Below are 21,382 nucleotides of genomic sequence, written 5' to 3'. Positions count from 1 at the left end.
CGATGAATTTTCCATCAATCCCTGTTAGCTTGATGAGAAGTCCAGTCATTGACTTGGTCCTTTTGGATCTCAACAGGTCAGGTGGAAGGTAATGTTGCTGCTCCGTCATCCATCAATGGCCTGAGTACTTGTCCGTCATTCATCAGTCTGTCATTTTTCGTGACGAACCGAATTGTAATCCTCTGTTTTTTGTTTTTTAACGAAATTGCACCGCTGATGGCGCTGGCATTGTAGGTACAGTTTGCCCTGATTAGGCACGTGCGGGGTCGCAGTCCCGACGCTGGCTTCATAGCCTCCGCGCCAGCAGGGGGTGCTCTCTCGCGCTTCTAGCTGATACCCGGATGTGTGACGCACGTTTTCAAACGAGGCCCGGCAAACTGGATTGAAAAAGAAACTACTTTTTTGTTCATTGTTGTTTATATAAGCTTTTAACATGTCCCAAGCGTTTCATGTCGTCAAATGTTTCCGCTGCGACTGCTTCCAGGTGCAACAAGTAAGAAAAACGCAAATGCGCCGTACACACAGGAAGCTAACGGCTAAGGCTGCTAACTTTTTTTTTTTACACATAAAAATAACATTTAATTAAATATATGAATGAATTGTTGAAAGACTTCAACTATACAAGTTAGAATATATGTAAAAAAACAAAAACTTTTTACCTTTCGTGTTATCTACAAACTTGAGACTCATTGTAACAACAGCAAATTAATAATAAAATAAAATAGTGAATTTAAAGAATTTGCCTTTGTGCATGTGAAATTTCCTAAGCAAAATAAGGCTGCTAACACTCAATGAGCCCAGCCCCAGATTAAGTCACATCTAACGGTGAAAGTTTACACAGGAAATATGAGAATGTTTTTGTTCCTTTTTTTTTTTTTTGCACCCCGCCCCCCTCCAAAATGTGACAGGTGAAGAAGGTGAAAAAGTGGACGTGTAAACTCTGCGGGGAGAAGCAATCATTGCTCAAGGTAAGCAGATGACGTCATCAAGTTCCCCTCGCGTTCAGTGATGATTCTGAAGGCTTCGTTTTTGGAATCCGATCACATGACGAAGGAGTTCGGTCGAGGCAGCGCAGCAGACTGCAGGCGTCACGTTCAGAAGCTGAACGCCAGCAGGGGCGCCGTGCTGGAGCAACGAGACGCCCTCTCGCTATGGTAAGCGACAAACCTCTGCCGAGAGATTTGTCTCAACGTTATGTTCACACATAGTCGTCATTTTCAAGTCAAGTCAAATTTAGCTCTAAAGCCCTTAATCACAGAAACATCTCAAAGGGCTTCACATGCCCAAAGTTGACAAATACGAACGACATCTCCTGATCTTAATTAAAGGGACATCGGCACTCCTACAATAGGTCCGTTGGTAAAAATGATGTCGGCATGAAAATTCACGTGAGAAATCACAAAAATATTTGGGGATCTGAAAAATCCATGTGAAAATCGCAAATATACGTGCGTGAATCATTTTGAGACAAATCTCACACAAAACACACACGCACACGCTCTCCATGCTCAACTGTGCTGTCATCAACATGTGACTTGGCAGGCAGCAGCAGGAAGACGAAACCAGAAGTGGAGGCCAGCAAGATGAACAAGTGAGAAGACGACATGTACGCACACACATACCAGCAGCCTCCTCAACCTGCGTGTGTTTGCGTGTGTGCGTGCGTGCGTGCGCGCGCAGGTGGTCCACCCGCAGGTGAGCCGCTGGAGCAGGTACATGTCCGTACCTGAGGAGGAGGAGGAGTTCAAGGATGAGGACCAAGATGTCCTTTTGAAGGACATGCAACATTCCGAAGGCAACAGCATGACTGGCAGGTGATGTGCTTGTTTGGCCACGCCCACTCCCAAAACTTCCAATCAGCTTGTCAGATTGCTCCCTAACGTGTGTGTTTGTGCGCTCGCGTGTGCGTGTGTCAGGAAGAGGAAGCATGAAGACGGAGCTCAGGTGAGGTTGACTACAACTCCATGCGCGCTAAGCTAGGCTAACACGCTCAATGCTAAGCTATTTGTCTTTTAACTTGGTCAGTGGAAGGTTGACGTCAGAGCGCCGACATTGGGACGCGACACCGCCGGCCCCCCCGTCACGTGGCCCCGCCCCCGGCTTCCCGCTTCCTCCATGTTTGACAGCGGAGAAGACTTTGACGTGAGCTTCTGATGAAGACGTTGACGACCGCCTTGTGTAAATTGCGTATTCAGTTTGCAACTGACAATTCCCCACATTTTGTAACCTTAATGTTGACTTGTTGAAATAAAACCAAAAACTTTCAAGCTGATCAAAGCGTTTTTTATTGAGTAGCAATCAAATATTTTGCTTACAGCGTTTACAGACTGGAGTATGAATGATTACTTCTTTTCATGTGATAAGAGTAGAAGCTAGCAAGCGTGCGCCGTGACGCCATTTCCTGGCATCAGTGGGGGCGGGGCTTCTTGGCATACTGGATGGCGTCCAGGGCGGCGCCGATGTCAAAATCTTTGGCCTGCAGGAGGCGGGTCAGCCAGCCACCCTCGTCGGTGAAGCCCATGGACAACATTTGAGTCAGAGACTCTACCAGGCGGGGGTCCGCCTCTGGGGGAGGGAGAGGACACACGTTAGCTCAACACTCCTTGTTGGGGCCGGGGGGGTAACAACTGGACGAGTTGTTACCTGGAGGAAGGTGAGGGTACAGAGCTGCCGCCTTGAAGCCCGAAGAAGCCTTCTGGACTTCAGCAGGAGCTTCCCGGTTCTGGTCCCCCTTCAGGTTCTGGTCTCCTTTTATGTTCTGGTCTCCTTTCAGGTTCTGGTCCCCCTTTGGGTTCTGGTCCTCCTCCTGGTCCTGTTTGTCGTCCTGCAGCAAGGACTGCATTTCTCCGCTGGAAGGGTCCACCTCCTTGCATGTGACGTGAGTCCACTCTTCATCAAACTCTTTGGCGGTGGCAGCCGCTGAAGCCTGACGTCCGGAAAAGGTCGCAATGGTGTGATGTCATAATCGTGTGACTTTCGGAGTCAACAATTAAAAATAAAAACTATACACAAATTCCAACATAATGATTTGGCAGTTGGGAATGACGAATAACTCAAAGCCTCAATCATTTTTCCTGACCCCCCCCCCACACACATAACCATGATGAGATTTTCGGTGGCCTTTCTAGGTCCACGATCCTTTGCGGCCCACCCCACAAGGCCACCGGAGGTCAAGAACACCTCGTACGTGCAAGGGGTTCACAAGCGACGCAATGAACTGCAGTCAAACATCCTCTTTCACAGTGGTTAAGGAAAATACACACACCTGTGAGTATTGTTATTTTGCAACATCTGCATTCAGGTATCCGTTGTAAAGGGTTACAAAAAGCTGCGACGATTGAAGCTATTTGTTAGCCAGTCTATGGCATTTTTCATTCGGGGTTAGCATGAAGCTAACAGGAGTGTTCCTAAGGCCAAGGTGTCCTTATTTGAGTGGGCCCCCGTTATTTTCAGGGCGAGGGACTGAGCTTGCCCACAAACAGCGAAAACCTTTGAATAAATGGCAATATTATAATTGCTATGCCCACCCAAAAAAACCCAAACAAAAAGAAAATGTAATATTCAAATCCTGAGCAAAGTCAAATCGTTCCTGACTGCCCAATCACCACAAAGGGATTTTTAGGAGAGGAACTATCTAGGTCCACTACAAAAAGGTCCACGACGCTCATGTGACCCGTTGGTGAGTCGAACCTTTCTGGGCTGAGCATCGCCGTCAGCTCCGTCCGCCTCCACGTTTCCTTGATCCTGATTGGTGACCTTGGTCCTCTGGCCATGGTGCTCCACGTCGATGTCCACGTCAATGCCTGCGGGCGACAAAATACATAAATAAATCACTTCCCGTGCCGACGGCCGGACGGCTCCCATGTCACTCACCAAGTGGGCTCAGCATGGCTGCCACACCCTCACCCACGTTCTTCAGGAAGCTGAGGCCTGCTTTGGGGTCAAAGATCACAGGTGAGCGCGGGTTGTGTGCGCGACAAGGGGCGATCACAGTAACAATAACGACACTGACCAGCGGGAGCTTCACCTCTGGCACACCTCTGGTTCTTGCTGCAGTGGCGCATCTTCTTCATCAGCTTTCCCCGCGGGAACAGTGCCTGAGAAACACGAGCGCACGACATGAGCGGCGCATCGCTCACGCGAAACAGGCCGTGTAGTGCGCAGGGCTGACCTGCAGGGGGTGCCAGATGGGCAGCAGGGGGTGCTCGGTGTGCTTTCCTTGCACCTGGCAAGCAGAGCAAAGGTCGTAGTCGGGACACACGCTGCACTTGAAGCGCACGCCCACCACCGGACCCTCACAGCCGTCGCACATCACGTTGGTGTGCACGCCGCCCACGTGGGGAGGGGGAGGAGCCGCCGCCGCCGCAAACGCATTCGGGGGAAAGGCGTGAACCGGGAAGTCGCGACGGTGCTCCTTCTTCTCTGGAAACACAAACAACGGCAACATTTGTAAATAGAAGTATGATTTGGCATTTTCAAGGTTTTATTCTTAAAAATCCAAACAACAAATATGTAGAGCTACTTCATATTTCTTTTAAAAATTCGGCTAACTTTAATCATTAAAGAGTATTTGTATACGTTAACCCATTAAGGATTAAAGCGTCTGTTTCACCAGCTCCCCAAAACCGTCGGTCGCCTTTGAAATTACCCTTGAAACCTGAAGTTCTCCCAGAAATTCTACACTTAGAAAATGATTAATAACTCAGCCCCTGTAGCAGACAGAAACATCATTCCAAAAGAATTAAAGAGCTTAGAAATGTGGCTTTCACACAGGCAGAATTTATTATTATCGACAATGTAAAAATAACGTGTCAAGAGAAGCACTATTTTAATTTTTTTTTTTAATCAAGTGGTAATTACCATACTCTATTCTGTTACAAAGACGTCAATATCGTCACTGTCTACAAACCATATCATATCACGTTCGACTGGTTCCACTTGCTGTGCGCGTTGGATATTTAGCACTGCCGTTACTTATCAGAGGTCCCGGCGATCGACGGCGTCCGACATTAGCCTACCTACGGCTCGAAAAAATTACACGACATCCTCCGCGGTCTCGCGACACCGTCACGCGTATATTCTGATGCATTAAATTGGCTAAGAGACGGACAATTGGATTAAAAAAAGACACCGTCATATCCGCTCTCCCGGCTTTCCAGGTAGAATGACGCAACAGCGCTCCCGGCTCTAGTGGTAGAAACGCGCTTATGCGCTCCCGAGACGGGTTGATTTCCCTTTTAACCCATCGAGACGTCGGGTTAAAAGATTTTTCAAGAATATGTTCCCAGCAGTTCCACACTTGAAACACGGCATTCTGATTAATATTGCGTTTGTGGAATACGAGTAAAGCAGCAAAATACACCCCTTTTTAGCCATCTCAGGGGACGGCCATTTTGCCACTTCTGTCGACTGAAAATGACATCACAACTGCTCAGGTAACGACCAATCACGGCTCAGCTTCAGAAAACAGGTCTGCCATTTTAAGTTAATAACAAATTCATTTACTTTATAAACCAAATATGAACACAAAATACTTTTTTTTTTTTTTTTAAAGATTGTGTTGAGGTAAATATTTACATTGAGACACTTTAAACAGTATTGCAATACTCTTGGTTGAATTTTCTTTGGTCTTAGTCTTAGTGGATTGCAGTGGGCGGTTTGGAACTTTTGGATGATGATGATTTTTATATATTTTTTTGTTTACCTTTGATGAAAACCCGGAAGACGTCGTCCTTCATGCAGGCCACGCCCATGGCGAGCTCGTCATCCGAGGAGAAGGCCACCAGGTCCCCTTCGCAGTCTGCAGAAATAACAAAACAAAGGCCAACATTTAAATTTTGTGGATGGGGGCCCGAAGGAACATAACAAAACAAAAGAAGAAATTAGGCGTATGCTGTCTGACCTTTGTAGTACATGTTGAAGGCAGCCTTCTTGAGTCCGGAGAACATTTGACATGTTTTGTCGGCCAGATGTTCGAAGCTTCCGACCGTGTCCTGCTCCAGCAGGAAGCGGCGAATCTCTCGAACTGACTCCTCTTTGCCCAGAAGGTAAGCCTTCACCGTCACCGACATCTTTGCCACTGATGCTGCTTCTATTTTTCTGCTGCTGCTGGTCGGCTTTTGCGCTTCTTCAGTTCGTTGTCGTCGTCGTGTCGACTTGGGCACTTTGTGACGCAGCTTTTAAACGCTGTGCCTCGATTTGAGTCTTGGTCGCTTCCGGGATGGGCGTCACCAACGCAGAGTCAATATTTACATGGCACCCGATAGGTTCAGCGCTCAAGCCCCGCCCAAGCTAACCAATGAGTAGCCGGGAGATGACGAGGCCTTTTCCAACCTGGGGGGGGATTCCCCGCTTGTCATGTAACCCGACCGCCCAAAAGGTGACTCGTGGCCCAAAAATTCGCCTCGTCATGTTGACGTCAACAAACACCACCACATTATTGTTCTAACAAGTTCATATTTATTTTTCATAGTATCCCTCACCAATCTTTACCAAATGTTATTCAAACGTCTTTTGGATGTCATCATGAGTCTTTCAGTGCTACAACTAACAACTGATGCACAAGATGATGAAGGAAGATTTAGACATGGGAAAATACAAAAAAGGTTGCCAGAAGCCAAGATTATGAAACGATGCACTCCCATGAGAAATAGAAATGGAACAATTGTATGTATTGAATGTGAGGATGATGCAAATGTTGGTCATGACATTCTATAAAAATGGACCCCCCGCCTCACACACACACACACACCCCACACACACACACACAAACTATGCAGCCATAAGAACACATTTACTCTGAAGTCATATTCGAGACTCTTCCCACGTGTTCTATGAGCATCGTTGGAACGTCTCCAACTTTGTCATGCGTGACTCAACGTCTTGGGAGACGGACGGCTTGTGTCGCGTGGAGCCTTGAACTTTCTGGAACATTCCACTGACGCCGCCTAGCGTTTCCTGTTAGTCCGGTCCTTCTGGTCGGGTGGCCACTTGCTCCCGACATGCAACAGTCGTGCGTATACGTAACGCTTTATTGACGTGTGCAACACAAATATACAGGACCAGTAAAAACAAAACAACAACAAAAGAAGAGAAACCAAAGGAGGGAAGCAAAGTGGAAGGTGGCGGCGCTCAGATGTAGAGGGGGTGGTACTGGCGGGGCGTGAGGCGTTTGCGGCACGTGGGGCACGTGAGCGAGCGGCGCAGGGCATCTCGCAGGCACTGGCTACAGAAGACGTGACCGCACTTGGTGGACACCACCAGACGCCCGCTGTCCACCATCTGCGCCGCCGCCGCCACAACATCATCATCATCATCATCATGAGCGTTTGTAGCGGATACGCACACACGCACGGCCTTACGTGTGGCCGGTCTCACCTCAGAGTACGTGTCCATACACACCGGACAGCTGACGGTTCCTGGTGTAAACCTGAAGACACACACACACACACACGTCCTCACTCCACCTGCTGCTAGGGACAAGTCTACAACCTGGATTTCAACCACACCTTTTAGTGGCACATGTGGAAGGGCTGCGTTTCCTGGGCAGTCGTGAAATTGTATTTGTGTTTTCTACGTGGCATTAGCTGAAGCTCTGCAATGTGTCTATGGGCTGGATTTGACCAGTTTGCATGCCTGTGAGCTGGGTTTGACGCAATCACCATCTGGGATATGGCTATAAACTGGAAAGAGCCTTTCTTCACTATGTGGGACAAGTGTATTATTAAAACTTGACAGGTATTCGTACTGTGTGACATGTCTATGACCTGGATTGGACATCTGTTCTCGGTGTGTGACATGTCTAGGAACTGGATTTGACTATTCATTAACTGGGACATGTCTACGTACTGGATTTGCCATGTATTTTACTGTGTATGGCACATGGCAATCAGAAGTTAACTTGTGTTTGTGATACAGGGCATGACTATGAACCAGATTAGATGTGTTCATTATCTGGGCTACGTCTATGATCTGGATTGGACATGTTCAACAGCTGGGAAGTGTCTCAATTGGACTAGTCTTTTTTTGGGGCTACGTGGGACATAAATGCGACCTGGACTCGACCTGTCTATGAGCTGGATTTGGCGTTTTGCGGTGTGCTTTCTCACCTGATGGAGCGCTGCGTCTGGAGCGAAGACAAGACGTCGGCGCTGGGCACAGGAGGCGAGGTGTCGTCGTCATCGCTGCTGACGACGTAACTTTCTCCTGAGGTGTTCCTCCTGCCTTGAGAACCTGATTGGAGGACACAGGCGGCATCACGGCAAGTCAATGCATGCGTCAAGTCCGACGGAGGGACGCGTTGTACCTTCATCCACCAGCTGGGGCAACGCGGTGGTCACGTGACAGCAGCAACAAGAAAAAGAGGAGTTAGTTGTAACAGGTCACGTTTTAAAATTGTCGGCTGACTTCCAAACTTTGAGAGACCCCACACGTGACTCGAAAAAAATAAAAATAAAACACACGCGCATTACCGTTTTGAACGTACCGTGCGTAGTGTGCGGCCACGCGGCAAGACCAACACATCACACGCGAACCACATTAATTCTATTCTCACGTCAGACGGAAAATCTCGCAAGACCCGTCGAGATTAAACGAGACTTCGGAGTGAACAAACGTGGCGGACGAAAAGGCAGAAGTGGTCTCAGGTCGTGTATTTTTAGTGGAAAAAAAGTGACATTTAAATGAAAAGATGACGGGATTTGTTGCGCCAAGACTGTTTTCATTTTGGATTCCCACCTCGCTTTCTGATTGGCTACACGTCACTGCCAAGAGGCTGCATGCTCGTTTGTCCTCGGGGGCGCGGCACGCATGGTGTGAAGTCGGGCCCAAAAAAAAAAAAAAAATATGTCGAATATCACAGATTTGAGGTTGGACGCCCTTCCGAGCGGCCGAAATGAGGCTGAGCACACCCGATTGTCGGGAGAGGAGATTCGGGGCTAAAATCGGGCCAATTATCCTGCCGTGTGAACCAGGCTTAAGCAGGAAAGCCCAAACTTCCCTGTCCCCTAGCCACTTCACCCAGCTCTTCCGGAGGAATCCCAAGGCGTTCCCGGCATGTCATCCCCGGGGCCTCCTCCCTGCAGTGCGACGTGCCTGGAACACCTCAACAGAGAGGCGTCCAGGAGGCAGCAGATGCCCATGCCACCTCGTCTGGCTTCACTCATCGTTGAGGAGCAGCAGCTCCTCCCGGATGACCGAGCTTCTCACCCTCTCTCTAAACGCCTTGATAAAACATTGCAGCGGGTGGTGTCTCACTCAAATACAACGCTCGCCCCCTCCCATTCCTGCCGAACTCATCCAAACTGAGAATTGGCCAGCCTACGTGAACCTTTCCTTCCAGCGCATGTGCACTGTGTGTGTGTGTGTGTGAGTGTTGTTCACCAGCACAGAGTCGTTGTTGGTGAGGTCGACAACATGCGACGCTTCTGCCGCCTCAGACGTGAGATCCACCACCTCCTCAATGCCTGAAGAGCAACGAGAGCACAAATGAGCACAACTGAGCCTGTGGCGATGATTCTTTTTCTTGATTGGCGGCAACAGGCGTTGACATCGGACTGGTCATGTGACTCACTATCCTCCAGGCTGTCCATCACGTCGATAGTCTCGGCAGCGACGGTGGCGGGCGCCGGGCGCCCTCGGGGGCTGGTTCTTCTGTTGGGCGCTCTGCTGGCGTTAGCCCTTCGGTTAGCTTGGGCTGCTCTGCTAGAGTTAGCGTGGCCGCGGGGTTTAGGGCTGCTGGACACGAGCAGGCGCCCCACACTCCTTCTCTTCCTCTGTACCTACAAACACACAAACATAGCAGCTGTCCATGTGCTCTTCAAAATGAAAGCATGTCAAGTCCAATGAGACATTTGATGCATTTTGTTCGCAAACTAAAACAATTCCCAGATGTCTTCATATATGCCTGTGACGTGCTTTGGTCAAAAGTCACAGAGGATGGCATGGGACATGGGTAATCCACAATTTTGAAAGTCACGTTTTTTTTTAAAAACGGGCCAAACCGGTAAGTTGGTCTTTTCCTCGACCCGAGTCATCAGCCTTTCGTGTCTTTGTTAATCCCATATGAGTCCTCCCGTCGCTACAGCAGCCAATCGAGGGATTCATGATACTGTATAAAAAAGGACCAAGTTGACTACTGAGGCAGATAAGGCACTAGTTGACCTCATGGAGCCTTTTACGGGCGTGCGTGGCACTCGCTGGAGGTGGGACGCGAGACGTGGGCGAGCTTGAGGATGGCCGAAGCCATCAAAACTTTTCGCCCCTCCAAATAAACGACGTCGGTACAACATATCATTTATTTCAGTCACCACATCATGATATTTGGGCACAGCCCAGAGCCCCGGTTTAAATAAAACGTTCTGAGAAAACTAAAGCCTTCTGACAAACAGCTCACTGTTTACTCAGGAGTCAGGCGCAGCAGCACCATATGACCGCCTAAAAGGACTGGACTCATTAAGTGAGAGCAGCCTGAGCGCTTACAGTATTGGCCTAATTTACTGATATCGGACCAATACAAGTAACATCGTTTTTTAAATCAAAATCATTTATTTTGTCGGTGCGGAATAGATTTTCATCCATGTGGCCACTAATCTAAAAGAGTTTGGCCCCCTGGTTTAGAATGACTGATTGTGTGCCAACTTACAATGTTGCTCATAGCAGGAGGGCGACAGCAGCAGGACACGCTGAAGACACACAAGACACATTCAATTATTATTTTGTACAACAAAAAAAAAACTCAACTCAACTTTATTTATAGTGCAATTGAAAACAACCGTTGCGGCATACAAAGTGCTGTACATGGCAAAAACAATTTCCATACAATAAAGGGAGTTGCGTTATTATTATTATTATAGCATTGAAAACAGTAAACACCATAAAACACTAAAGCCAAGTCAAAAGCCACAAAATAAACGTGTTTTAAGACGATTTTTTTTAGAAATTGGACAGCGAAAAGGCTTCTTCGTGCCATTATAGCTGCGAGGTCGTTCATTCGGGAGCAGCAGGGAATCTCGGAAGCTTGAAACGTTTAGCACAGGGGTCTTCAATCCTGTTCGTCGAGGGCCGGTGTCCTGTCTGTTTTCCATCCATTCCTGCTGCGACACACTTAATTCAAAAGATCAGATAATCAGCAAGGTATGCAGAAGCTGGATAACGATTCTGATCATTTGAATCGGATGTGTATTGCTGCAGGGACAGATGGAAAACAGGGATGACGCTGGCCCTGAGGAACACAGAATTGAAGACCTCTGGCTTTGCAAGTTCAACAACAAAAGACGAAAGCTGCAGTTACGAGCTGCTTCTCGCTCAACTCGGAGCGCCGCTAAGCTAAGGCGGCTAGCAGCCAGTAGTTTGCGTCGCTCACCGCCTTAGCTTTGTTAGCTTCCTCTCGTCCTCGTCACGGCGGTGGGCTGTTGGCGGGCGAACAATTTCAGTTGGAACGTCGAAAGCGGACATCAGTCATTGACGTAATTACACGGTCACGTTAAAAGTGCAACATTGGGAGGTCAACGCGGGCAGGTTCGCAAGCGCCGCCGCCGCCCGCTCGCTTGCTGAGGCTAACGCTAACCACATCCGGCTCACGCTCGTCTTCTTGTGGCCTTCCGAGCGCTACAGCGCCGCCCTGCCGGACTGGAGGGAGACGCCGGAAGGCAAGATGGGCAGATAGGGTCCTAAAGATGGAGACGCGTGCTGGAAAGCCCCTTAAAATAAAAAAAAAATCCCAAAACAACCGCCCCGCCCCACACACACACACAAACAAGAAAGAACAAATAGAGAAAACATGAAAGTTCAGTTTGCATTGTTTTATGAGCATGTTGTTTTATTTACTTTCCAAAGATGACTACAGTCCATATGATAAGCCTTCTATAATTATATGAGCATGTTGACATTCACGAATGTATATTTCAATAAATAACTGTCAGAAGGCTGACAAGTTCTGGCGTGCATGTGTGAAATGTAACAAATGTCACGCCCCTGGCAATTTCCTTTTCAAAAGTATTCAAAAGTTTTCCTTTCGCAATCAAGCTGAATTTTCATGCCATTTTGCAATATTTCATAAAGTTTATTACAAAAAAAAGTAGCCAAAGTGATCTGCACTCTGCATGTCTCGAGTCCCAGGCAGGGACCAGTAGCAGCTCCAAAAAATATTTTGCTCCAACCAGTACCACCATCATAACCAACATTAAAGTCTTTTCCCCTTTGTTGAGGCACCCTTATTTTCAGAACTGGGCAGTCCGTCCCTGGCCCGAACCGGTCGGACCCTCCAGCCCGGCCGCATTCCTATTTTTGGGGAGGCTGGAGGCTGACAAATTTTTAAAAAGGGCTGGACTAAGCATAGCCGGAAGTGGCTTTTAGTCTGGCCCACTAATCGTCCCTCATGCGTGTGACGTGGTAGCTGGCGGCCAAATTTAATCTCAGCCTACTTGGTGAAAAGCTTCTTTTTAGGCTTCTTTCTACTCCCGCGCCAGCGTGAGCGACAACTGCCGCATTGATTCACGAGACCGACGCATTGTGCTTTTGGCGACAGGTCTGCAACACATGCCACGCACCCATCAGGAATTCTTGCTGCTCTGATCGGTCCATTATGTCACATGTTGCGATGACATACAGTTTCCCACACGGAGAGGAGAGAGAGGATGCAGCACGCAGCTTGTTGCTGCTGCAAAGCAAACTAGTTTGGCTATAAAATTAAATGCATCGTCTAGTCATCTCAATCCTTTATGGTTGTAGCAGAAACGATATCCATTGTTGAACGCTGTCTTTTTGAAGCGACGCCCCAAGACTTGGAACTTAACTGTTTCAATACAACTTGTGTCAGGGAGTATATTAAGATGTGCGGAGTACTCAAGTATGACGCCGGCACATCAAGGTGGAGTTCATGCACTTCTTCTGGCGTCTTTCCTTCTTCCGGAAATACGCCGTAGTAAACCTGCTGTGTATAGTGGTTTGCTGGTATGCTTTTATTTTGAAGGACGTGAACGAAGGGAAGTGTGGAAAATAAATACCTTGTTGAATGCGACTTCTGGCCGTCTGTTGGACCCAAATAATTATACGACAAAACCAACCCCGGGGCTAGCAATAGAAGTAAGCACACACAGTTGGGTAAGTAGTAAAGTACTAGTGGCGCATTTTGAAGCATGTCCACAGCGAGTCTGAATAGTAAATTAGCCAGCTAATGATCCTTAACAAGCCTCAGCCGTTAGCATCTCTCCCGCGGCGGTGTCAATCACGGGCACTTTTTTTTTTTTTTTTTTTTTGGGCCGGGGGGCGGAACAAGGGTGATAATTTTTATGAATAAGGGTGGGGGGTCGCAGCCGGAAAGGTACCAAGGTCAAGGGTGGAGGGTTGCGGACAGATCGGCAAAAAAGGGTTAAGTGCCCAGCTCTGCTTATTTTAATTAAAATGTCAGAACAAGCAGATCTTGAGGAGTCAATGGGAAAGCTAAATATAACTGAACTGTACTTTGGTTCTTGATGGTATACGAGCCCATTTTGAATCCTGACACAGCTTTAAAAATGCGGGGAGCAAAATGTATACAGTAGTCAAAAAATAAAAGCCTCAACAGTCAGCCAGAAAACAGCATCTTGTGAAGAATTTTGACAGGGCACAACATGTCATAGCTGAAACGAGAGCAAGCACCTAAGCAATTGTCTACTATTTATCCTTCTCATGTCAACACGTATATGCATGTCATTTGAAAGATTTCTATTACAATCTAAAAAATATTTCATTTTCAGGATTTTGTCTTATTCAAGGTGACAGCTTTGCGCTGGGGTGTGCCATAGCGCCCTCTATTGACCGGCCAGAGATAAGGTGGAGCCACTCGCTCATTATTGTCCAAATTCAAAAGCTCCAAGAATTCATCAATATGCACAGAAATGTCATACCTCCTTGCAAGTACGTATTTGCCAGTCCAAAATACCTGTTTACTGCACGTTGGCAGTTCCACGCTTCCGTGCTGGACAAAGTTTGTTTGTGTGTGTGTGTGTGTGTGTGTGTGTGTGTCAGATGAATAGATTCTGAAAATGATAGTTGTGGCGGTTGAACGGATGGATGGCTCTTGTTTTTGCAGGCTCTGCCCTGCCATGTGTGAAGGATCTTGTAAGTCAGCCATTTTGTTTGCTTTCATTGTTGATCGTCATTAAAATGAATAAATAAATAAATACTTGATTGTTTTGGCTTTCAGATGTGGCTCATGCATTTATTCCATATCCTTAAGGTCCATGTACTTCTTTGCCCTTTGCCCAAACTAGTAAATCAACTAAGAACACTAGTACAACCACTGTTTTACTAATATTTTTTTTCCGCTACAAGCGCACAACGAAACCACTGGCCTGCACCAGTAACACCACGAGTAACACAACTAGTAGGCATGCGTTATGCACTAGTAGCCTTCTGAACCTTACAAGTAGCACCAAAACGCACACTTGTGGTTTTGCTTCACGAATAACATGCACTTGTCCGACTAGTATGACAGAGTTGCCGTGCAAGTAAGGACAAAGAGTGTACAGTGTACTAGTTAGGGGGGGATACCTCGCAGGTGAAAGAAACACTCCAACACTTTGCCATAAATGCTAGCTAGCATGAGGCTAACGCTAGTAACATGAATTGTTTTCAAAGTCAATCCAGAAAGGTGCAGGGCGGACGGGTCACATGATCACAAGACGGCAGCGGAGGCACTCAGTCGTCGGCGGGAAACTTCCGGCGAGGTCCTGCAGAGTTTGCTTTCAGAACCCACCTTCATGGATGCCGGCGGCTGATGGTGCCGCTGAGCCAGGACGCCCCTAAACGCACGAATGCATGCACGCACGCGTCGGTGAGAAGGAAGCGGCAGTGACGAGGCGGCAGCTGACCTTCTAAAGCGAGGAGAAGCCGGCGCCGTCCACTTGGTTGATGTTGAGGTGGTTGTGGAGGATGTGGAAGATCTCCTGGATGTTGGGGACGTGGCCCGACTCAAGCTTGGACCAGATGGGAACGTCTGAGGTGGTCGCCAACGACAACAGCACGCGGGTCAACAAGAGATTGCGCAACGCGTGCCAATAACAAGATGGAGGGGTCGCCTACCGGTGAGAAACAACTATCGGACCTCTGACGTTCATGTCAAGTATTTTTGCCCCGCCTGGGTCCAGTTGCAGACTCCGATTGTTGTTCACCCTGAAGCGCATCAAGTTGAACAACAATCGCCACTTGAAAATAAACTATAAAGGACGCCCGATTGGGGCTGATATTTCGTTTCGGTTAAGGCTGCAACATCAGGGTCGTTGGATCGGAAGCAAAAAAACTTGCACGGGGAGGTCGACACCCGTCAAGGAAAGAGAAACGCCACTAAGCCGTAAGAACTTTTCGGTGTTTGCGGCCGTGGCAACATTAAAGTTGAAACAATTCATTGATGAATCAACAACGAATATCTGATGAGGTGCCATATTATTGTTGTCCACTTGGGGTTGACATCCTGATATTATACATCAATTGAATTCCAAGGTTCCGAAAACAGGTGGATGGCCTGGCGATTGCAGTGTGAGCAGGCCAACGAACGTGTCAAGTTAGCTGCGTTGAGCTGAGGTCAGCGGCTATCTGTTAACTGGCTAACGGTTAGCCAGTCTGTGTGCTCTTGAGTGGCTGCTGTCGATTTTGTGACCGCTGGTTCAACAAAGTGCCGGAAAGGACACTGGCGGCGGCGGCGGCGACACTGCCAGTGACTATTGGTGGCGGGTTGGCGAGAGCGTAGACGTGCTGTTGCTTAAGCGCTTGACACATTGCAACAATCAGCGCGCGAGCACTAGCCAGCACGCTAGCTGTTTGGCCAGCACTCAACAAAGCCATCAAAAACTCACTTCATCAGCCAGCCTATCAATGGTAATTAATGATCACCATGTCGGTTGTTAAATCATCTGACCTCACTCACGGCCGCTGTCATTCGCTTTCCCTCCATCAAATGACACGGAAGGCTTCACTTATTTGTGCCACATGCACCACTCATAAGTAGTGTTCCGTCTAATCAGACCCACCGTTAAGTGTGACTTCAAAGGCTCCAGTGGACAGGAAGTGTGTCTCCATCATGTTGCACAGGAAGAAGGCCATCAGACACGAGAAGATCTGACATGAGGAAGAGACGGTTTGAAGACGGCGCCGGCGCACGCACGTCCGTCCGCCTGCCGCGTCGAGCGCTCACCTTGTTTTCCTGTGTCCACGTCCAAAGTCTGGGCGTGTCCACGCCGAGCATCGCAAACACGTTCTGGCCGCTGATGATCAACAAGATGGACGCCAACTTCAGGTACGACACCACGCTGCCCAACAACCTTGAGCAGAGTCAAAAACGCATGTCACGCAACTTCTACACAGGCGCACAAGGCTATAGTCGGACATACTTGTTGATGGAGGTGGGGGGGTAGTTTTGGCCCTCAATGCGCATGTCGGGGTACAGCTGTCCGATGGCCCTGGAGTAGTCCTGGAACACTTTGCTGTAGCCTCAGGAGATGCTGCAAACACACAAACAAATGTCATGTTGCTTACTTCACTTGGAACTGCTCATGACGACATTTAGAAACACCAGAGCAGCGTCTTGCAAATGTTATCACCTGTGAAACGCATTTTTGATTAAGAACAAAAAAGATTCCAAAACCCTGAATATTAACAAGGCAATTACATGTACATATACAAACCGAGTCAAATTAAAGACCACAATTACACAAAATACTGCCAGAGAATCTCACTTGATCTCTGTACTGATTTTTTCTTTTTCGGAAATAAGACGTTCAAAGTCCGAATAGATGCGCCACAAACTTTCTGAAGCATGCATGTTCAAATATTGTTATTACCTACCAAGTAAAAGGCAAATAACACATTTCATTACGCAATCCTCAGTTTACGACGAGGCTCGCTCCTCAGAACGTGTACGTAAATTGGAACACGTTATAGTGTATCACGGACTTACACCACGGCAGTGGTAAAGTCCTATTTACTGTAAATACTGCCATGTAACGAAAGTGAGTTGCTGAATAGATGTTGCTTATTAACAAAGTGGAGTCAAACTCAACCAACACATTTTCTTTATCAAGCGGAGCAACTGAGCAATTTCACTTGGCCAAAAGTCGTTTGAAGACGTTGCTCGTGGGCGTGCTAACGGTTAGCCGCCGCCAAGTGGCTCACCAGTACTGGAACTTGAGCACGGGGCCGCTGTACATGGCCGCCTTGGCCGCCCTTCCGGGCTCCATCTCCGGCCCGGCGGCGAGCTGCTGCGGGTTCGAACTGGACCTGCCCACGTAGACGTCGCGGAGAGTGAGAACCGTGAAGAGGAGAAGAGCCGCCAACAGTCCGGCCTGGCTGTACTCCGCCATCTTGACTGCTGATTTTGCTCAGCTTCCGCTATCCGGTTTCCTTCACAATAAAGTTGAAGCTGACACCGTGTGCAGTACACATAGTTAGCTACCTGGGCTAGCGAGCCCCAGAAGAAATGGTTATGTTGGGATGACAACTAAACGGCTCGCCAAAAGACATAAAACACGCACCTGAAAACCTTTAACGATATCTATACTTGTAAGATGAATATTCATTCAAGACTTTTTTGCCATCCTGACGGAGACATTAAAACATTTTTTGGGATTTCCCAAATGTTTTTGAAAAGAATTTAAACAACGGATATCTTAAAAGACAACAAATCACCCAAATTGGACGCAAACGTGCTTTCGCTTTTAACCAAAAGTGAACACCATTGTTTGTTTGTGTATGTTTGTTTTTGAAGTCTTTATTGTGAATGTGCATATTCAGCTGCCGGCGGTCTGTTTTTGTCGGGAACGCACCTCATGCTTTTGTGGGCTGATGACAACCATTTTCCTCGCTTTGATTCTAATCTTTAAAGTTGGCTTTGCGCACAAAACGAAATTAAGTCCAGCAAAACGTACACCCAAAAATGTTGATAAGAGATTAAAACGCATACTTAAATATGAGGCAAAGCACAAAATGAAAAGGACGTGAGTGCTTGTCAATGACGCCATATTCAGTCGCCCCAATATGCGCTATGACGCCAACAATTCCGCGACGCTCCTTTTCGGCTGATGTCTGCTGAACCGCGAGCAAGCAAAAGGTGAAAACGCAACAAAAACGACCGCCAGCAGGTGATTAGGAAATACGACACTTTATTTGGTCATGTTTAACCTTTAGAAGGAAATATTTTGTATTTTCTTTCCTATAATGTATAGAGCATTTGCTTGCTCGCCCATCGTAACAAAATAGAATCCAACTTTGTTGTAACATTTGAACTCATTTTGTGATGAGCCAAATCAAGCTGATAACCTCTAACCTGGCAGTGTGACGCCGCCATGCTGGCTCTGGGGGGTCTCCACGTCCTGCGGCTCCCCGTCATAGCGTCGTGCGGCTCGGCCTTCCTCAAGAAGTCTCCTCTTCCTCCTGCCACCCGCTCCTCAATCCTCCCCCGCCATTTGTCCTCGGGGGGCGCGGATCCCGGCTGGTACGAGCAAGCGGCGCACTCGGCCCCCGTACGCCTGGCTGAGGACTTCCTGGTCCAGGTCCAGCAGACCAGCGGTCTTCCTTGGTGGCTCAGCATCGCCGTCAGCACCCTGAGCGTCAGGACGCTGGTCACGCTGCCCCTCGCCGCCTACCAGATGCGCGTGCTCGCCAAGGTCGCACCGCGCGTCCTTCGAAGGACTTGTTTTCCCAGGAGAAGTTTCCTTAGAAGGAAGCGTTCTCAGAAGCACACGTTTCCTGATCTAACAGCTCCTGAGGGAGCAGTTTTATCGGCCTATATTAGCGCTTTTCAAAGTAATTGTAAGTTTTGCCGATGAAATCCTGATTGGTCCTTACTTTCTCATGAAAGGATAAATGCTGTTAAGTGTTGGAGTCACTCAGAATGATGTCCTTGTCCACTATATGGAACTCGGACTCCCTTCAATCCCATTCACGTCTTTCCTGAGATGTCATGTGAACTGCGCGTGAACACAGCCAACGCTTACACTAACACTGAAAAATTATTCATGATATGCTTTTTAAAGTCATCGGCCTATTAATGGGACAAATCTCTGAATTGGCGTTGGCCTCCAAAAGTCCATATCGGTGAGACACTTCCTTCTAAGGACGTGTTCTTCTCAGATGCTTCCTGTAATGTGTTGTAACCACGGCAACCTGTCTCCGTCCTCGTTGTTTGTGGCGTCTGTAACCACGACAACGTGCAGGTGGAGGCGCTGCAGCCAGAGATCGCGGCGCTGGCCAAGAGGCTGCGGTACGAAGTGTCACTTAAGGCCAGCGAGCGAGGTTGGACGGACAAGCAGTGTCGGTAAGGACAACCTGGCGGGGCGGGGCGGGGCGGGTGCGCTCGCCTCGTCGCCCAGCTCACTGCGCTTTTGCGGCCTTCAGTTTCCAGTTCCGGAAGAATCTGCGGCGTTTGGTTTCACAGTTGTACGTGAGGGACAACTGTCACCCTTTCAAGGGGTCGCTGCTGGTTTGGGTTCAGCTGCCGCTTTGGATCGCCCTGTCGCTCGCCCTCCGGAACCTCAGCGCGCCGCACTCGGGTGAGTCGACAGCGGCCGGGACTTGAATGAGACCTACGTTGTTGTGCACTTTGTCACAAATATCCACGTGCGTGTGGACCCATCTCTGAAAGGAAAGCCTTTGATTCATATTTTAAGATGACATCAAAAACTGCTTTGCATCATCGGGCCTCCAACTGAACCGTAACCATATTGAATTCAATTATTCAAAAAGACACTTATTGACCTTGCATAAATGTTGACACCCATCAAGATGCCTACAGGCAAAGAATGATCTGATCATTTGAATCAGGTGTGTTGCAGCGGGGAGAGACGGAAAACAGGCAGGACTGGAGGTTCCCCTGAGGAACAGGATTGAAGGCCACTGGTTTAAATTATGATAATTGAACTGAACGTTGCTCAGTTCTGCCAGCCGGCATGCTGTGGCACAAGGTGGCAGTTCACTGAAGCCGCACAACTGCAAATTGGGACTTGGCAGCGTTGAGGAAAACGCGGGGCAAAAAAAAAAAAAAATGGCTTCAAATTTGGGGGCAAGCAAGCAACCATGTAGGGCCAAAAGGTGGAGTTGACTGTGGAAGATCCAGGTGAGAAAACGCAGCTTTTCCCCAGAGTATGGTCTTGAAGCGCGTTTGCCTTTCAGCGCTCGAGGCCTCCTTGGCCACAGGGGGCGCCCTGTGGTTCCCCGACCTGACGTCACCCGACTCCACATGGCTCCTGCCGCTCACTCTGGGGCTGACCAATCTGCTCATCGTGGAGGTGCGTGATTAACGGCCGCCGACAATGATGTCACGGCGTTGTCGTCTTCATCATCGTCTTCATCATCTTCCGGTTCAGCTGTTTTCCCTTCAGAAGTCCAACGTGTCGTCCGTCCACAAAGCGGTGACCAACGCCATGCGGGGTTTGTCCCTGCTGATGATTCCCATCGCCGCCGGCGTCCCATCGGTGAGTTCCGCCCCGCCTGCGCGCAAATGGATCAAAGCGGAAGTGAGCCGTCGGCGTCTTTCTCCTTCCCTCCAGGCGATGGCGCTCTACTGGTGGTGCTCCAGCCTGGTGGGCTTGGGTCACAATCTTCTGCTTCGCGCGCCTGCTCTCCGCAAGTTCCTCAAACTTCCCACACAGCCTTCCAGCACGCCCTACAAAGACCTGATGGACGCCGTCGTCAGGAAGTACCGCAAGTAGACACCAAGTCATTGGCGGCGCCCAAGTCCACCACCGCCGCCGCCAAGTCTGGGTTCCGCCTCTCTCCCCTAAAAAAACTTCTGGCTGCCTCCCCACAAAGTAGCACAAGTTAACAGGAAGTTGTCTGCAGCTGGACAGGAAGCGGCGCTGAATAACTAACAAAACAATCGTGTGTGTGCGTGTGTTTTGTTGTTGTTGGACTTGTTTTGGACTGGCGCACCCGAGCCAGGACTCGTCTTCATTTCCTGTGGGCCAGTTTTTATATTGAGTAAACATCAACTGGGACCTGCAAGAATTTCCTCCTTTTTTTCTCATTTCATCGGCAGCTGCTCCAAATAAAACTTGTGACTTGACTATTTTGTTGGAAGAAATGTTTTTGCTTTACATGCTACTTTTTGCCGAGTAGACTTAGATCCGCCAAATCCCTTTGTTGTGATTTCGCAATCATTCTCTGCATCTCGATTAATCCGCTAGTCCCTCAATCACAAAATAAGACATTTGATATTGCAAACATTGTCATTGACTCTGGTCAAAACAATTAATGGAAAACTCCCTTTTTGCTGTCACAAGATTCTTCTCTAGTGGACTTTATAGTTGTGTCTAAGGTGATTCCCAAAGTGCGGTCAAGGACTAATTTTTTTACTGCACTAGTCTTAACTCCAGAACTGCTGACTTTTTAAATCCTCAGCCTCCAATGTTTC

General features: G+C 48.3%; 5 protein-coding genes across 11 annotated transcripts; 2 read left to right on the top strand and 3 right to left on the bottom strand.

Moving 5' to 3' along the window:
- The first annotated feature begins 283 nt into the window (after positions 1–283).
- Positions 284–2,271, top strand: mrnip (MRN complex interacting protein). The gene is made up of 7 exons (XM_086023518.1): positions 284–493; positions 909–968; positions 1,054–1,154; positions 1,543–1,591; positions 1,681–1,814; positions 1,917–1,944; positions 2,026–2,271. Exons 1-7 carry the CDS (start codon positions 434–436, stop codon positions 2,152–2,154), a joined length of 561 nt encoding a protein of 186 aa, XP_085879644.1. The 5' UTR covers positions 284–433; the 3' UTR covers positions 2,155–2,271.
- sqstm1 (sequestosome 1) lies at positions 2,262–6,220 on the bottom strand. 4 transcript variants are annotated; one of them, XM_086023506.1, is made up of 8 exons: positions 5,903–6,220; positions 5,705–5,800; positions 4,172–4,422; positions 4,013–4,097; positions 3,874–3,930; positions 3,691–3,803; positions 2,644–2,926; positions 2,262–2,565 (listed from the first exon to the last, which is right to left on the bottom strand). In XM_086023506.1, exons 1-8 carry the CDS (start codon positions 6,069–6,071, stop codon positions 2,408–2,410), a joined length of 1,212 nt encoding a protein of 403 aa, XP_085879632.1. In that variant the 5' UTR covers positions 6,072–6,220; the 3' UTR covers positions 2,262–2,407. The 4 variants fall into 4 exon arrangements, with proteins under 4 accessions (XP_085879632.1, XP_085879634.1, XP_085879635.1 ...); XM_086023508.1 differs by having other exon boundaries at positions 3,874–3,933; positions 4,028–4,097; XM_086023509.1 differs by having other exon boundaries at positions 4,028–4,097.
- Positions 6,221–6,436: 216 nt separating this feature from the next.
- rnf4 (ring finger protein 4) lies at positions 6,437–11,647 on the bottom strand. Of its 2 annotated transcripts, XM_086023514.1 has the most exons (8): positions 11,363–11,644; positions 10,643–10,682; positions 9,572–9,779; positions 9,382–9,464; positions 8,306–8,318; positions 8,109–8,232; positions 7,378–7,429; positions 6,912–7,281 (listed from the first exon to the last, which is right to left on the bottom strand). In XM_086023514.1, the coding sequence occupies exons 1-8, from the start codon at positions 11,452–11,454 to the stop codon at positions 7,132–7,134; spliced, it is 762 nt and encodes a 253-aa protein (XP_085879640.1). In that variant the 5' UTR covers positions 11,455–11,644; the 3' UTR covers positions 6,912–7,131. The 2 variants fall into 2 exon arrangements, with proteins under 2 accessions (XP_085879639.1, XP_085879640.1); XM_086023513.1 differs by lacking the exon at positions 8,306–8,318 and having other exon boundaries at positions 6,437–7,281; positions 11,363–11,647.
- A 144-nt stretch (positions 11,648–11,791) lies between these two features.
- selenot2 (selenoprotein T, 2) lies at positions 11,792–18,562 on the bottom strand. Its single transcript, XM_086023517.1, has 7 exons — positions 18,299–18,562; positions 17,149–17,376; positions 16,368–16,478; positions 16,172–16,298; positions 16,008–16,095; positions 14,853–14,977; positions 11,792–14,783 (listed from the first exon to the last, which is right to left on the bottom strand). Exons 2-6 carry the CDS (start codon positions 17,334–17,336, stop codon positions 14,856–14,858), a joined length of 636 nt encoding a protein of 211 aa, XP_085879643.1. The 5' UTR covers positions 17,337–17,376; positions 18,299–18,562; the 3' UTR covers positions 11,792–14,783; positions 14,853–14,855.
- Positions 17,957–21,034, top strand: cox18 (cytochrome c oxidase assembly factor COX18). 3 transcript variants are annotated; one of them, XM_086023510.1, is made up of 7 exons: positions 17,957–18,113; positions 18,306–18,638; positions 19,188–19,288; positions 19,369–19,523; positions 20,143–20,258; positions 20,337–20,444; positions 20,520–21,034. In XM_086023510.1, exons 2-7 carry the CDS (start codon positions 18,318–18,320, stop codon positions 20,679–20,681), a joined length of 963 nt encoding a protein of 320 aa, XP_085879636.1. In that variant the 5' UTR covers positions 17,957–18,113; positions 18,306–18,317; the 3' UTR covers positions 20,682–21,034. The 3 variants fall into 3 exon arrangements, with proteins under 3 accessions (XP_085879636.1, XP_085879637.1, XP_085879638.1); XM_086023511.1 differs by having other exon boundaries at positions 17,994–18,082; XM_086023512.1 differs by lacking the exon at positions 17,957–18,113 and having other exon boundaries at positions 18,488–19,288; positions 19,409–19,523.
- Positions 21,035–21,382: the final 348 nt, after the last annotated feature.

Source organism: Filicampus tigris, chromosome 2 (genome assembly GCF_054856515.1).
Source record: "Filicampus tigris isolate MCC_2025a chromosome 2, RoL_Ftig_1.0, whole genome shotgun sequence".
Taxonomy (NCBI): domain Eukaryota; kingdom Metazoa; phylum Chordata; class Actinopteri; order Syngnathiformes; family Syngnathidae; genus Filicampus; species Filicampus tigris.
Note: the sequence above shows the minus strand (reverse complement) of the source record. Positions and strands in the feature narration are given on the sequence as shown.